The sequence below is a fragment of the Platichthys flesus genome, chromosome 11 (assembly GCF_949316205.1).
Source record: "Platichthys flesus chromosome 11, fPlaFle2.1, whole genome shotgun sequence".
In the NCBI taxonomy this organism is placed as follows: Eukaryota; Metazoa; Chordata; class Actinopteri; order Pleuronectiformes; family Pleuronectidae; genus Platichthys; species Platichthys flesus.
The window spans coordinates 10,028,695-10,045,157 of record NC_084955.1 but is presented as its reverse complement, the minus strand read 5'-3'; the positions used below and the strand labels follow the sequence as shown (position 1 = coordinate 10,045,157).

The 16,463-nt window shown below is 42.3% G+C and overlaps 1 protein-coding gene across 7 annotated transcripts in view; it reads left to right on the top strand.

Annotated features, from left to right (window-relative positions):
• cobl (cordon-bleu WH2 repeat protein) overlaps nt 1-14,004 on the top strand; it is a 50,948-nt gene extending 36,944 nt beyond the window's left edge. For 6 of the 7 annotated variants that reach the window (XM_062398495.1, XM_062398498.1, XM_062398496.1 and 3 more), the window contains 9 exons: nt 1,574-1,735; nt 5,201-5,525; nt 6,916-7,034; nt 7,227-7,415; nt 7,607-9,198; nt 9,293-9,520; nt 9,645-9,761; nt 11,141-11,449; nt 12,243-14,004. In XM_062398495.1, the coding sequence (XP_062254479.1) occupies nt 1,574-1,735; nt 5,201-5,525; nt 6,916-7,034; nt 7,227-7,415; nt 7,607-9,198; nt 9,293-9,520; nt 9,645-9,761; nt 11,141-11,449; nt 12,243-12,326 (3,125 nt within the window). In that variant the 3' untranslated portion in view covers nt 12,327-14,004. The remainder of the gene's footprint in view (nt 1-1,573; nt 1,736-5,200; nt 5,526-6,915; nt 7,035-7,226; nt 7,416-7,606; nt 9,199-9,292; nt 9,521-9,644; nt 9,762-11,140; nt 11,450-12,242) is intronic. The other variant, XM_062398499.1, reaches the window with a different exon arrangement.
• The last annotated feature ends 2,459 nt before the right edge of the window (nt 14,005-16,463 follow it).

Sequence of the window (16,463 nt, the reverse complement as noted above, 5' to 3'; positions counted from 1 at the left end):
CTTTCATTAAAACAAAATTGATGTTTATGTCGAACTGTAAACTGTTTGTCGTTCACTCTGACAAGCCTTGTGATAAAGATTTCTCATCGTAAATAAACAGAGGTTGTGCGTGCGTGTGTATGTGCGTGCGTGCGTTTATGGGCATGTTAGTGTGTGTGTTCTCGTTAGCTCCAGGGAATCAATTATGTAATTTCAAGTTTTCAGATCAGTTTAAAACAGAGACACTGTAGTACTTAAAATAACAGGCATGTGCACACATCACCACTTCATGCTGAAGCAGAGAAGTCGATTTCTGCTGTATACTGTATCTAGTCAGCACAACCTCCCTTTGTGCACATCTGTGGGGATGCTCTGTAGTGCCACTGTTTTCGGGACAGACCATGTTTTTCATGCTGCTATTTAACTCAGCACCTTAGGCATCACTTCACTCTGTGCAGTGTAAATATAAATAATAAATCAATAGGGAAAGTGGATTCAACCAATTTAACTGATGTGTGTGCTTGAATGTGTGTTTGTGCGTGCATGCATCTCCAGAAGATGTCAGTGTTATGATGGTGTACTTTATCATCTCGGCTCTGCATGCCATTTCAGTTCCCTCCTATTGTCGAGAGTAAACAGAGTAAACAGATAAGGCAGCGCATCGACTGCAGCTGCTGACTAAGACAAAGCACACTAATGCATCAGAAGCCTTATAAGGGAAGTTGGAAGCTGCATTTCAGCACTGCTCTTTTACAGTTATTGTGTTTTCACCCCTACATAAACCAAAATGTTATCCGGATTGATTTTGTCCCATTTGTCACTCCACACTTCTATCGGCATCACCTGTCTCCTGTTCTTTATGCATCACGGTCTGCAACATATAACTTATATTACACATGGACTCTACTCTATCTTCACTGGTAGAGTGTTTAGCTAATTAACAAACAGTTTTACACCTTGTATATATTTAACAAGATACAGGATCTGTGTGAACTAGAACATTACTACAACTCACCTTTCTTAAAAATAACTACTAATCTTCGTCAACAGATTCCCTCCACTACATAATATACTGTGAAAATTCCACAGGAGCAAAAGTAAAACTTACTCATCAGTATACTGTAAATACTGGAGTAAGTTACTCTTCTTTAACAGCAATACCCTCCATGGCTCAGCTGACAACAAATTGAGGTCTGCGCACAGAAACTCAAACTTTATCATTAGAAAAACAGAAACAAAACTGTCTGAAAAACTAATATCAATGCACTTTATATGGCACATTTCAAAACACTGTTACATGGTGCTGTACAAGTTGAAGATTAAAAAGTCAGGGTAAAAAAACTATTTAAAGCAATTTGAAGATCACACATCACCATCAATATAAAATAGTGTTACAGACGAGAAAAGAGCTACAACAAGATAGAATACAATAATGTAAAAAATATTCAATTAGATCATGAAGTTTGAATAAAGTTGACCTTGTTTTTTTCAGCTTGATAAGAACTCATGTGAGATAACTATTTCACCTTCCTCATTTTTATTTACAAGCATGACCATCCGTGTCTGCTCTGCCTCCATGTTCATTCTCCTCCAGGAACAACCGATCAAGCAGTGCCACCCAAACCCCGTCGTTCCCCAGCCCTGGAACCCGCGCAGGTTGCCCCCTCCACTCCTCCCCCGCTTTCCCCTCCCACTGAGCTCACAGAAAATCTCTCCCCAGACAATCCCATGGAGGAGGAGGAAGCGGCTCCCCAGTGTAGGTTCCAGATGGACATCTCCTCTTGCCTTTCTCCTGGTTTTTCTTTTTCTCTCCTAGAAGCTGCTGTCCTCGTCCACTAACATCTTCCTCCCGTGTTTCAATCAGAGTTCTGTAAAACTTTTTGCAAAAGTGTTATTTTTCTCTGACAAAGCTGTGTGTGTGTGTGTGTGTGTGTGTGTGTGTGTGTGTGTGTGTGTGTGTGTGTGTGTGTGTGTGTGTGTGTGTGTGTGTGTGTGTGTGTGTGTGTGTGTGTGTGTGTGTGTGTGTGTGTGTGTGTGTGTGTGTGTGTGTGTGTGTGTGTGTGTGTGTGTGTGTGTGTGTGTGTGTGCCTGTGCCTGTGCCTGTGTCGCAATCGCATGCTTTGCATCTCTCAATCAGCGGCCCCCGGCAGCTGACTTGTTAAGTGATACTGGGTCCATGTGAGGTCAAGGTGCTTCATATCTATAAATGTCAACATGTAGGTGCTGTTATTTCTTCTGGGCCCAAAGGTCAGGGCCTTGGGGTCAACACCAATCAAGTGGAGTGAATTTTATGTTGCATTTATACAGTACATTGGAGTATATTAGATGTATAATGGAAGAGATGTTGAACTGTAGGTATGCAACCCTCTGCATCTGTATGATCTGGCTTCTTGTTCTCGTGTACTTTCTTTACCTTTGAGGTTTTTCTCACCGTTTTCCTCGCCATTTACACCAAGCTAAATGTTCATGATCTATCCATCTCAAATAACATCTGTTCTTTTCTTTACTCCCCACCCCGCACCCTCCTCTGTAGTTTACTGCTGTGGGCCTGTGCGTCTGCGCTCCAAACACTCCTGAAGTCTCTCTTTGGCTTGACCTTCCTGCGTCCTTTTTCATCAGCTCCCCTTTGCGTTGTCCTCACCCTTCTCCTCCTTTCTGCTGGACCTCCCTCGAACATTCACCATCCTCTGTCCTCAAGAAATGCTTCTACTGTCTCTTCTGTCCTCATATATTTGTTGCTACAGTCTCAATCCTTTCATAATTATTTCTTGCTTTCACTTGGTGTCATACCGAATTTGCAAAAGCCAGTTTTCAATAACTTTATTTTTGATTTGATGAGGAGAGAAGATGCCACAAGTGATAGCAAGAAACATTCAAAACAAAGGCTGTGTTGGATTTTTCATCTTCTTCCTTTTTCCTTTTTTTTACAAATATATGTACATACTTTGTTGGTTTTGCTTTTAAAGTTCATCTGCTAGCTGTCATTGATAATGCATGAGTTCAGGGATGAGGTAAAAGTGGACACGCAGAATGTGGTCAGAAGACGATACGTTGACAGATGAGCTAAACCCTGGATGGATCAGTTACAGTGTGATTGATGAGTGACATACTGAAATGAGGTTATGAGGCAAGGCCATGCAATATCTAAGCAGCCAATATTTTGGTGATGTGATATCTGCAGATCAATAGTTGGACAGTGTATGTTTTCCTCTCTGCGCCTGCTGTTGTGGATGATGATAGAAACCAGAGACCTGAATACAAGCTGCCTTTGGGCAATAAAATGGAGATGGTGATCTGTGAATGACGTATTGCTTTTAGGTGCTAGTGGCTCATGCATTTTTAAGACAAGTATTTGAAATAGAAGATGTCATTACAGTCTACACTGTGGAAAGATTGACTCTAAACATAGATTTTTTGTATTCCTGTGTGTCTACTTATAGTTGCATGGATGCTTTACGGCTTGTTTTTGAAATGATGGGTAAGGGCTCTAAAAAGAGAAAGAAGGGTTAATTGTTTGGGTCCACACCAGAGTGGAGAATATCACTTGAATCTTTGTGAGAAATCTGACCTTAAGGGGGATACTGTTTCATAGGCGACTGCTTGTTTACAATTTGGAGCACTCTATTATTACATGTATATTTAAAAAAAGAAAAATACTAAATATTATATTTGTGTGCTTTTAAATCATATGACTTGTACCAAACTGTATGAATACAACTATTGTGGTGTAACTGAATCGAATCTTTCAGTGAAGTACAATTTTACAGTTTTGTGACGCGTCCATTTTTAGCTTGTTTTTAAATCAGTTACAGTTATTGAATTTTTATGTAGAATGTAATTAATCCTCTGCAAATTCTAAGTTGTTGAGTCATGATTTAAAAAAACGTGTAGCCTAGTGGGAGTGTAGTTATTAAGCTTTTTCGGTGTCTGAGGTGTGGTTAAAAGATAAATGTTTGATTATCATTTTTCAATTAAAGAGCTGAAGACCTGATGAAGACGACCAGGATTTTGTTTTTGGATCATGCATGGATCGCTGCAGTTAGATTGTAATTAGTAGCACATGACTATTGATTTGCTTGGGAATGGAGACACCTTTTGTATGGCTTTAACAGCAGCATGTGCCTAAGGTAAAACTTAGTTTGAGGTTTGAGCTATCTGCTTGTGTGTGTTGATAACGTAAGCATGCTGTATACTTGTGTAAACATATGAGTGGAAGACTGTGTGTGTGTGTGTCTACGTGTGCGTGTATGTGTGTGCGTTCACTGATTGTGGCTGTAGCTGGCATGACTAAGCTGTTGCTGGGAAGGAGCTGGGAGGACAGCCCTGTGAGTCATCACCACATCTCCTGGAACTGACTGTACTTTCAACACCATTAGGACCAGGTCCAAAACTGACAGGCCCAGTACACACACACACGCGCACGGATCTGCACACTTGGAGCACAATTCGAGCCCAACTGCATGCACACGCTCACAGACACCTGGTATCACTAACAAGGTCACTCGCTGTTAAACTAATTTTAAAGTATCCCTGTAGGGTTCCCGGTGCTGTGTGTGCTGGCCGGGCGGCTGAGATCTAACAAATGGTGCATTGATTTTTATTCTCTTGGCCTGGAGTTCAATGAGATCAGTGACTGGCTAAATAACTCCAAAAACCCACTGGACTGACCAGAGCATGACTGTACTAATGAGATGAGAGGATATGAAGCAACACTTGTCTTTCACAGGCGACCTAAACCAGGACTGTAAAAATCTAATTAAAAGGGTTTATTTACAGCATGTCCACCCACACATCATTAAAGCTGTTTTATCAAGCCACAAGTGGTTGTGCTCTGGGTTTGTGTTTGTATATTTGGCTCGTGTTTTCTGGTTTGTGTGTGGTGTCAGAATGATTGCTGAAACTAACGTAAATACTTCCCCGTGTTTTTTCGTCATCCCTTCATCTCTTATGCTTCTTTTCAAACAAATGTCCTCATGATTTGTTGTGTTGTTTTTCCCCAGTATTTATTTTCTGAGGTTAAAAGAGTTTTTAACTTAATGCATGGCATGAGTGTAAAACCAGTGCTATTAATGATGCCTACTTTTGTCAAATGTCATTTTCTACTAAACACAACCATAAACCACTCTTTCTACTGCATGTTAAATTGCATTGCTGCTAATAGTTACTCACAGTTTTAAAAGGAATGCGACTGATGCTAACATGTTCCTCTCTCCTCTACCAGCCTGGCTCCACTCCATGGGACGCTCTGCAGCCAGTGGTCAGAGAGCAGAGACTGAAACGCCTGAGGAGGAAACCGTGTCGCTGGGCAGCAGCAGCGGTGGCAGCAGCCTGCCTGACCAGGGTTACGCCGCCTCAGAGGGCATGGCAGAGGGCGAGGACTCGGGCCTGGTCAGCTCTCCGTCCGACACCCAACCCACATCCCCAGATGGCGGTTTGTCTCTGGGTGGAAGTAGCAGAGGAGGCGGAGGAGAGAGACTGCTGGGACCAGCACGGGACAACTCCAGTGACAGTGACGAGGGCTGTGCCACCTGGGGATCAAGACACAGGTAGAGAGAAAGTCACCGGAAGCTGATGATAGAGTGGAGTGGGTTGAAAAGAAAAGAGGGGGAAGTAGATTAAGCCAAGCATACTCCATTTGAATTGACCCAACGTATGATTTATTTGTCCAACAAGATGATTAAAGCCTCGTTCAAGATGGTGAAGCACATTAATGCATCGCTGCTGTGGCCTCAAGAGAACAGTTTCTACCTTGCTCATTAATCTATCTGAGCTCATGCTTCCTAGTATTTACTCTCCTCTTTTCCAACTCGTATACATCTTCTGTCTCAGTCCTTTCCTACTGCTGTCCCCATTTATTACTAAATCCATTTTAATTGATCCTAGTTTCCTGGCAGCCAACATAATGCATGGGGTATTCACCTTGCTGTCGCCAGCCTGCACCACTGATAACTAAAACCTGCATTCAAGTCCTCAGTAGGATTCTTTCTTGTTGTTGTCACATTTACTTCACACCTGTATTTTTCCCTGAAGTGTAAACATCACCAATTCAAGCAACTTCAAAAGTCTTCCGAGTTTTTTAACCGTGCTCTCCGTAATAGCCAAGAGTAGTTCTCACCAAAATAGTATTTGATTTGTCGCCAAAGCTGGCCCACTCAACTTTTATTCCTGGGCTTTCGTAGTTATGGGTCTCACAGTTATTCAAAGGACTTTGTGGAAAATAAATGCTGCCCCAGATCACTTTTCAGCTTTTATGTTGTTGTGAAATGTGCATGGTAGAGTGCCCAGAGCAGGGATCCTGGATCGATGCTCTCACTGAGAGAAACTTTATGAATCCGGGGTCTGGCCAGAGGCTGCTGGCTCCTCGGAATTCCAGGAAAGCACTATAACCTTGTTTTCTCAGAACCGTTGAGGCAAGGAGGACCAGTCCAAGTCTCTTAGAAGACAAACTCTATTTGGTTTGGCCTCCTTGTTGCAATTTGTTATTGCTAATACACCACTAACTCATGAGAATTCTCTACTGAACCCATGAAAAGAGCTAAGAAAGTTTGCACTGCGGTAATAATATCTTTATTGGCGTGTTTCTAAGCCAACAGGCTCCATTAAAAATAAAATTCAAATTTGAAAAAGGACAGAATATTTTAACCTAACATTTTTTTTTTTCCTTCTTCCTCCTATAACTGATCTGTATTTACCCTTTAGGTTTCTGAAGCAGATTAGTTACGGGAAGGGTGCTGGATGCAACACCGATAAATAAACGATTCCTAACAGCTGTTTGGTGGTAACTGGGGGACTGTTAATAAAGAATCATGAGGTCATGTAGAGTGCTGTTTTATGACTGTACATATGCGCAGATGTGCAGAGGTTATTCGATTTTTTGTGTTACTACATGTGTATTTGCAGATGTGTTTTTGACACTCAAACTTGTACCATCCTCAGACACACCGACATCAGCCGCCAGGCAAAGTCAAGCAAATTAAAAGACGGCTATGACAAGGACCCACAGCTCACAGCCCAGCTCCATCGGACTTTGGCAGACTTTGAAGCAAACATTGCCGGTGAGGGGGGGGATCATTCACAGTCCACTCAATTTATATTTTTTGTCTAATGGGGTTGTTTCATGCTGGTCCACATTAAGTTACTGTTCCAAAGAAACTGTGGTTCCCATGGTTGTCTCCTCAGAAATCAAAATGTGCCCCAAATATCAAAGTATCATGTGTTCACACTTGCTTCTGCCCCCCTTTTTCCAGAACACATAGATATTGGAGTGAAGGACACTCCCTATACCATGTCTATGAACAGTAATGATGTGCCAGTGTCTGTAGTGGACATGGATGTGCCAGTCACAGCCATAGATGAAGTCCTGGAGGAATTTGAACGTGACGCTGCAAAAAATGAGGCAAAGTCACTCACCAGGAGTGCGACATCTAGCAGCAAAGGTAGGAAAAACTGTAGAACAACAGACACTTGATATTTTGTGCTTTTGAGTTTTTTGGGAGAAATTTAGTTATTTTAGAGTCCAGTCATTCACACTTTTTTATTGCTCAAATATATCAATGCAGTACATTGAAAACCGGTTCTGAAATTTTTTTTTGTATGACTCACTTTTTCTGTCCCTATCTTATCACAGGTCTAGGTTTTTGTCAACAATCCAGTACAGAGCCACAGAACAAAAACAACAATGCTTGTACAGCTGCTGAAAGTAATAAAAGCAGCAGTGCAAGCACTAAGCAGACATCGCAACCCAAGCAGCACAGGAAGGCATCTGAGAGCAAGCCTGTAGGTGATAAACACAACGAAAAGATAATAGAGACGAAAATTAAAGACTCAAGGATCGCCAATGCCAACAGTGTGAAGGAGGATAAACAAAGAACGACGTCAGCAGTCAAATCTGATGTCGACGTGCAGAAACACAGCAAGAGCACAGAGATCAAACCTGATCCTGTCAAAAGCAGCCCGGAGTCTTTTCAAGAGAAGAAACCTGTTCAACCACCACCCATTCAGAGATCAGTGTCGACAGAAAGAGTCGAACAGATGCACAGAGTTTTTCCAAATAACTCCAGCTCTGGCAATGCACAGGGTAAAATCACTCGCAACGTCACATCACGCTTCGGCATGAAAACGTTCACTGTGGTTCCTCCAAAACCTTCAGTCATGCATGCCGCTGCAGGAAGTTCAGCAGGCACATCAATCGCAGGCGCCATTAAGATTGACGATCAAGGAAACATGGTGAAAATGGGTCAGAGCAAGGCTGGTGGTTCGTCTGAGTCGGGGATCAATTCCCCAATTCCCGAGTCTCCTCTTCTTGGAAAAGCCAAAGCTTTTTGGAGCTCAAATGAGAGACAAGAGAGTCCTGCGTCCCACAGCAAAGGTCAGATTAATAAAGCTAAGGAGAACACTCCCTTGTCGATTCCAGACACCACGTGGAAGACCAGTAACACTGAGCAGCTGCAAAGAACAAAAAGTATTCCATATAAACCTGCAGAGAAAGCCCAGCCTAAAGAGATGGTCAAAGAAGAAGCTAAAGAACCAGTGAGAGACATTCACGTTGCTAAGGAGGTAGAGATGGAGCGCGGGATTTCAGTGCCCAAAAACATTCAGCAGCCAAGTAATAAACATGCCCTTCCTGCTCCACTCCTTCCAGACACGAGAAGAGACCTGTGCTTTCTCAAGCCATCCAGGCGAACTTCAAGTCATTATGTGGCATCTGCCATCAATAAATACACCCCAAAGACCTCAGCTAAACCTAACTCCATTCCTATCATCCCTGAATCCTCTGTCTCTGTGAAAGCACAGGCAGACGGCTTCCAGAGGTTCGGTCGCTCCATACAAGTGAATCCACACCAGTCCTCCCAGTCTTCTTTGTCCGAGAATAAGGAGAACGACTCTGCTTCTAAACCTAACCCGTCTGGTCCCATGAGGTCTATGAGCTTCCCCGAGTATGTGTCAGGGAGCCAGAGAGATTTTGAAGAAGTGAGGCCGGACAGGGGAGGGTTTGGAAGTTGCGTTGGATCCACAAGAGGAAGCTCTAACACGCTGGAAAGAGAAACGGCCAAGAATCAGCACATTACGTCTAGTGGGCCCACCCAGATAAATGTGACCACCAACAATGACAGAGACACTATGAAACGCATTCAGCCGAGAAGCCCGAACTTTGCAGAAAGCAATCCTCCTCACTCATCTGCCAAACCAGCCACAGCCTCCACGACCAGTATCCCAAGTGTATGTGAACCCTTGATTATTCAAAAATGCATTTTTTTTGTCTCTTGAAATATACAGTTTTAACAATAAAATACCATATTTTACTGGTCCACAGAGCACTGGGGACATGACCAAGGCGCCCCCCCATCCAACGCCTGATGCAAGACCACAACCTTCAGTCACAGTGTCAGGCAGCGTCGACACATCACAGCCGGTAACTCTGTTTGGACCAGTTAAAAAGTTCAGACCAGTGACCAGCAAATCTCTGGAGAGGGAGACGTCTCTGCACGGCAGTCTAATGGAGGCAATCCAGACAGAGGGAGGCAGGGACCGGCTCAAGAAGGTAAGATAAGCGTAGTACTGTCTATGGATAGATGGATGACAATTCCTTGGAAGAGAACACTTTCCTCACTAGCTGTGATAGAAATGCAAGTTATTTTATGTTATTTATTTTATTCCATTATTAGTTATCCAACCCTGCATCCAGCAGCACGAAGAAGGGATCCTATGTTGAGGAGGAGAATGAGAGGTCTGCTCTTCTGGCCGCCATTAGAGCCAAAAGCCATTCCGGCAGGCTGAGGAAGGTGAAATACTCTTTTAGCTTTTGTTTAAATATGTATGCACTGCCCGTCGATATCTGGTTGAATGACTCCTTCAGTGATTTAACCTTTGAAATTGTTAATTTACTATATTTTACACATAAACATAACTTTTCTTTTTAGCTGAGCAAGCTTTGGGGCTCCAGGGATGGCAGCATTGTTTTGTCATTAGCTACATCACTTAGATTTTTCCTAAATGTTATAATGTGGTTGACATCTGCGGTATCATGTGAAATGTCTTGTCAACTATTGAAGGGATTGCCATGAAAGTAATACTAATAGATTTGAAGATCTCCTTCAGGGTCACATTGTAGAACCTGTTGTTAATGTGTAAATAACATTTCATCATCTCCTACACTGGAACAAAATTTGGTGAAAACGGATTCATGGTCCACTCAGGATAAATTCATGATACTTTTAGTGTTCCTGCAGCTTATCCTCTAGACCAGGGGTGTCCAAACTACGGCCCTCGGGCCTTCTGCGGCTCACCATCCATTTTAAATGTATTTATTTATTTACTTATTGGATAAAAGAATCAGCTAAATGAAATGTAATGTGATGGACTATGGCCCACTGTATTGCAGCTGTCCCTCAGAACGCGGCACGCCCCCCCACTGTCAACAGTCTGCTCCAGGGCAGGGGGGTGTAATGGCGTGAGTGGCCCAGACCTCGTATTTTGTTCTATATGTGGCCCTCGGGATAAAAAGTTTGGACACCCCTGCTCTAGACCAAATTTCTGCATAACTTTCAATATTCCGTCCTATCACTCTCAATTTTTCTGGCCTGAATTATTCATTAGCAAATGTCAGAATGCTAACAGAGAGTGTTTGTACTTCTCGTGATTGCATGGCACAAGTATGAAGTAAAAAGTAAACGTTTCTCTAACTTTGTGTGTAGTTAGGTTGTTAGCGGCTCACAAAACCATGCATGAACCCAGTTATGCAAACATGGGAGTCTATTTCCGTCCCTGCGTGTGGACTGTGAGTTATGGTTTGCAGTCATGTAAGGACCCATGTGGAATGAAAGGGGCCGGACGCGTGTCGCTGTCGCTGACACATCTGTGGTTCTATTCTGGAGGTTCCTCTTACCAGAACTGGAATCTGTGGAATGGTGCCTCAGTCTCGAAAATGTTGTGCTTCTCAAAAATATCTAAATAAAACTTAACACCCATGTAGAATGGCCTTACAGAAAGAATACAATATTTTTTTAAACATGAATCTGTATAACACAATTAGAAAGAAAAAAAAATACTTTTTTTAAACCACGAGCATCTTTGTATGTGGGTGTCAGAAGTTGATGTAAATAAATAGATCTGAAGATGGATGGATGGATAGAAAGATGTCTCACATCTTTGTGTTTTGCAGACAAAATCTGAGGCTGCAGATGAACTTGACAACGTCAGGAAGCTGGTCTCTGAGGAGGAGAGAAGAGCGGCCCCTCACTCCTCTCCCTCCTCTCCCTTTTTGACTCCCTCTTCACCTCCTGTCTTCTCCTTGACACCACCGCCACCTGCGCCTATGTTTGCACCCCCACCTCCTCCACCTGTCTTGCCCCAGGGTAGGCTGAGCGCTGTGGCACATCCAAGCGGTAACACCCCCATGAACCCTGCCGTGACCAGGGAGGCAATGCTGGAGGCCATTCGCTCTGGATCTGCTGTAGAGAGGCTAAAAAAGGTACAAATAAAGACAAATGCAGCAACCCTTCACACTTTTTACACATCTTCAGCTGGACATTACAATTTTGCATCAGCACATAATCAATATTATTCTTTGTATTTTCGCTGGGTTTTGGTGCACAAGACAGCATAACTCCAGCCTGAGAGACTCCTATCAGAGAGGAGAGGGAGGGCACACAAACAGAGACAGGAATGAAAATAGGCAGAGACAGAACAGTGAACAAATAAAGGCCAGACAGACGGCAACAGAAAAATAAATCTCTTTGTTCTCGCGTCTTTCCTCTGGTTTCTTTCGTCTTGTCTTGTTGGATTGAAGACATCATTGGCAGAACAAAGCTCTTGTTCTCTGCAGCAACCAGGAAACTGGAAATGAAGTACAGATCATAACACATAGAAAGATATATCTGACAGTCTGACTGCACAGCTGCATAAACATTTTAAAGAAGATAAAGTTCATTTTTAGGTCAACAGCTTTGCAAAATGAAAGTTGGCAGAAACATGAAATGCTTTTATTTTGCATTATTATTTTTGCATCTGTTGAACAAGAGGAAAGACTAGTATAGAATGAATAGTGTTTGCACAATGGAAATAAGACAGTTAGAGATTATTTATGAACAAATGTCTCTGAGATCTTGTGAAGTAAAAAAAAAAAGTTTTTCAGTGTAAGCATTTTGTTGCCTTCCACAAAACTCCCAGAACCGTATTGCTTCCCAGCATGCAACAAACCAGTATTCCTGTCATCACCAAAGTGGAGAAACTCAATCATGACGTGTTGTGTCTTTTTTTAAAAGGTCGCTGTGCCCACAAAAACCATCCAAGTGAATGGGAGACTGGGAACCATCCAAGCAACCTCCGCAGCCCTCCCTCAGCAATGAGAGGGGAAATCCACACCACCGCAACGAGGAAGCATTTATCAAATTTCATTTTGGGGTTTGCTTTTTTTCAGTTTGGCCTTTTCAACAGACATTTGGAGACTGGATTGAGTCATATTTTGAGTGAATGTTATTATTATTATTTGAACCTTACATCTCTGACCACCAGTCTTGGGCCGTATGCCTTTTAAAGGAACTTTGAAGCAGGAAGAGTTATTATCACTTATTTCATCCACTTCCCATTTTCTCCTGTAAGGGGATTATTACTCTGTTAGTCGCCAAACACCTGCAACATCTGTCTGATAAAGGTGTGGTATAGGTGAGAGGTTTGCAGTCAAGTCCATCCATAATGTTAGTTATGCTGGAGGATGTTTGTGTTCCTCCACATATCTCGCCATCTGTACTTGAATTCAGTAGTTTGAACTGGAACGTTGTACAAAACATGTGCCAATGAAAGCAAATTTAAGTGGTTTATACTATTTTCAGATATTTTTATTTTATTTTATTTGCTTTTACCACAGTAAGTTGTGGATGCCTTATTCTGTTGCTCAGTGTTATGTAAATTATGTTTGCTGTAAAAAAAATGAGATCCTTGAAAGGGTGCAATAAGTTGGATCCGATGATGTCTCCACACTTGTACTACTTAATATTTGTTCAAACAAATAAGACTAATGAAATCTTAAGGGCACTTGTGAAAATAATGGATCGATCCATATATTATATGTTTATTATTTTACTCAGATTTGGTCTCAGATGCCAACTTTTACAGTTCTAGGCTCCGAGGAGTACGATGAGGACGGACTTGTTTTCATTATGCTCCTGTTTCAGCTTCTAACTGTCACTTGCTGCTGTTTATGATCTAAAGACATTGTGTAACATGGTCTGTACCCTGCAGAAACATATATTTGTAAAGGGTGCGATATGATTGACCATGCCTTATTCATTTTTGATATATTACCTTCTAAGATGAGGCTTTCATTACTTTTGAAACACTGTTATTGAGGTTTATCATTGGTGGATGCCACAATAAGCAAAGAGATTCATTAATTAACAAGTCACCACTAATGTGTAATGGCAATATAATGCAAAAAAATTATATCTATGGCCTTGCTTTAGGCAAATTTAGCTGTTTCATAGAGAGTGCAGGGTTACCATTAAATGGTATAGCTGTGGATAAAGTCGGATTAACGTTAGACTGTAGATTAACCTTGAGTGTCTGTGTTCAGGCATAAACGCTTGTTGCTGCTCAGCAAAGTAAGCTGATATTATATGTAGAGATTTATTTTAATTTATGCTCAGTTTCCACTTTAAGAAAAATATTTCTTTACTGTTTCCTTTTTTATTTGAGAGTGAAACCCACGAGAGCTTTTTGATTATTTTTTCTTTCTCTTAATAGAAAGAGTTGTTTAATTTCCGCTAGATGGTTTCATCTACACACAATAGCCTACAGCATGTTGTAGCATTGTATATTTGTAAACTATAGATCCGGATGATCGTTGTGATAGATTTGATTTAAATCTTCGGTAGAGAGCCACGATAGCACAAACATTTTTATAAGCTATTGCTTTTGAGTTTTAATTGCACATTTGTTTATTTGTTGTTGTTTATTTTCAGAAGGCTGCACAGTTACTTTTGTCTACCCTAATTTTTGATTCAATAAATAATTTTGTAATCAAGACAACATGGACTTGCTGGTAACAGTTTATCTGATGTCTTCTCCCCCCCCCCCCCCCCCCTTCCCTTACGGTCGTACGAACGTGATGCCCTGGACAGCATCACTCTGATGTGCCCCTCCCAGTACTGTGACTGTCTGCAGACTGTGGTCACTCTTATGAAATATAGTGTTACCTCTGTCTCTCCCTCTGCCACAATACAGATGAGCCACTATTCCGGGCAGCGGATCATCGGCCTGACTCATCACTATGTGGTCACATGAAATGACCGTCGCCTATCGTGAACCTATAACTTGGATTCCTGTTCGCTGAAACACCAGTCATTGTGCAACCCTGCCTGCAAATATCTACATGAGAACAGTGCAGTTGTGCAAACATGGCGAATAAGTCTTAGATGTATGGTTTTTCAATCTGCTGTAAACAAGTTGAAGAAGCTGGTTGAGCTCTGCCTATTCATTTTGAATGATCTCATTTGCTTGCATGACTGTGCAGAAAGTGAAGTGTCATATAATTGTACAAGTTCCATCCTCTCATCCATTATTAATGCAGCGCGTTCAGAAAGTAGTCCGTACCCCTTGACTTTTTCCTTGTTGCAAAATGCTAAAATAGTTTCATTTATTATTCCCCTCTTCAATCCACAGTGAATATGCCACAATGACAAAGCTAAAATTTAATTTTGGAAAGGGAAATATCACATGTGGTCAGACCCTTTGCTATGACATCTAACGCACTGCGATCTTTCTATAAAAAAGATCAGAGTCCCCCTGGTATAAACACGTCTGTCTGTATAAGGTCTCACAAAAGTCAAGACTGAAGAATCTGTGCAGAGCTCGGGGACGGAGTGGTGTCGAGGCGCAGATCTGGGTAACGCTACGAAAACATTTCTGCTGCTTTGAGCGCTCCCAAGAGCCACAGTGGACTCCATGATTACCTCCCCACCGAGGAGGTTGTTTTTTCACTGTCCCGTTTGTTTGGTGGAAGGATGCGGTATGGGCCAAGGGAGAACCAATTAAATGTTGTTGTCGATCCGGATTGTGGAGCAGATCCAGGAACTTTTTTATCACTTGCTTTAAACATGGTGAGATGTTTTTCAAGATTTTTTTTACTGATTTCTCAGGGTATAACTAATTGAATTCAGGCACATTGAGGGTACCTGGTGTCAATGAGTGTGTGCTAGTTGGTGAAGCCTGATGGAAATTAAGGAGACTGTTGGCCCTTGGTTGAGGTCTGTGCTTCCCTGAGTTCCATAGTTGCTTGTGCTCAAATGGGTCTTGCTGAGAACCTGATGGTCACTCAGGCTGACCTCCACTCGTCTGTGCTTTTTGGCAAAGTGGCAAACAGAAAATTCGACTAAAAGATGCATGAAAGTCAGAGCCCTAGAGCCTGCAAAAAAATACAAATCACCTTAAGTCATACCTATAAGGAACATGATTCTCTGGTCTCATGAATCCAAGATTGAACCGTTAGGCCTCAACTCTACGTGTCCTGTCCTGAGCAGACCAGGCACCACTCATCCCCTGCCCAACACCATCCCAATGGTGAAGCATGGTAGGGGCAGCATCGTTCTGTGGAGATGTTGTTCAGGTCAGGGCTGTGGGAACCAGGAATGAATGAAAATGAGCCTCTCATAAAATGTTGCAAAGTGAAGTGGTCAGAATCCTGGACGCTTTGTGAGTCAGGGAGTAGTTTTGGCCAAAAAGAGTTGTTACATTCCTTCATGGACCACAGGCTCTCTTTGGGTCAGAATTCATGCTCCGTCTCCAGCCCTTCTAATCTGCTGCACAAATCTCTGAAGGGTGTGGGTGGGTGGGTGTCTCTCTCTCTCTCTCTCTGTGTGGGTGTGGGTGGCACAGGGATATTTCTGTTACGTGCGTGTGTTGGAGCTTGCGTCTCGGTTCCAAACTTCTAAATGGGAATTACCAGAAGATCCCACCACATAACACATCAGAAATAAATCCAGTTAAGTTTGGCTTTGGTTTCGGCTTCTCCGACATTAATGGCTGGTTTGTTGTTTGTTGCCACCAGTTTCAAAATAAAGGCCCGAGGCAGGGAGTATCACACATCTGTCATTATGTTGAATAATTTAGATGAATCATATCATTCAGATCACATCGGAGGCAGCATGCTTGTTAGATATGGTGAGGATCAATAACATTTTACGGGACATGTTTTTGAGCAAGGTTGTTTCTGCTGCGGCATTTATTAGAAAACATATTTGTGCATGTTCCTGTGAGAAGCTTCGTTGAAAGCCCTTCTCCCAGAGCCTCGGCTGATATTACACAGCTTTGTCAGTCTTGACTTCCCCCGACTTATGAGTGATGCAAGCAGTGACACCCACCGTCAGCGGGGGTTCATGTTGACTTTGTTTTCTGAGGTGACGTCGTCTACCATGTATCTGATCAATCAATTCCCACAAAAGACCTGTGTGCTGCTGAATGTCTGATGAGGTGAAATCAACATAATGTGT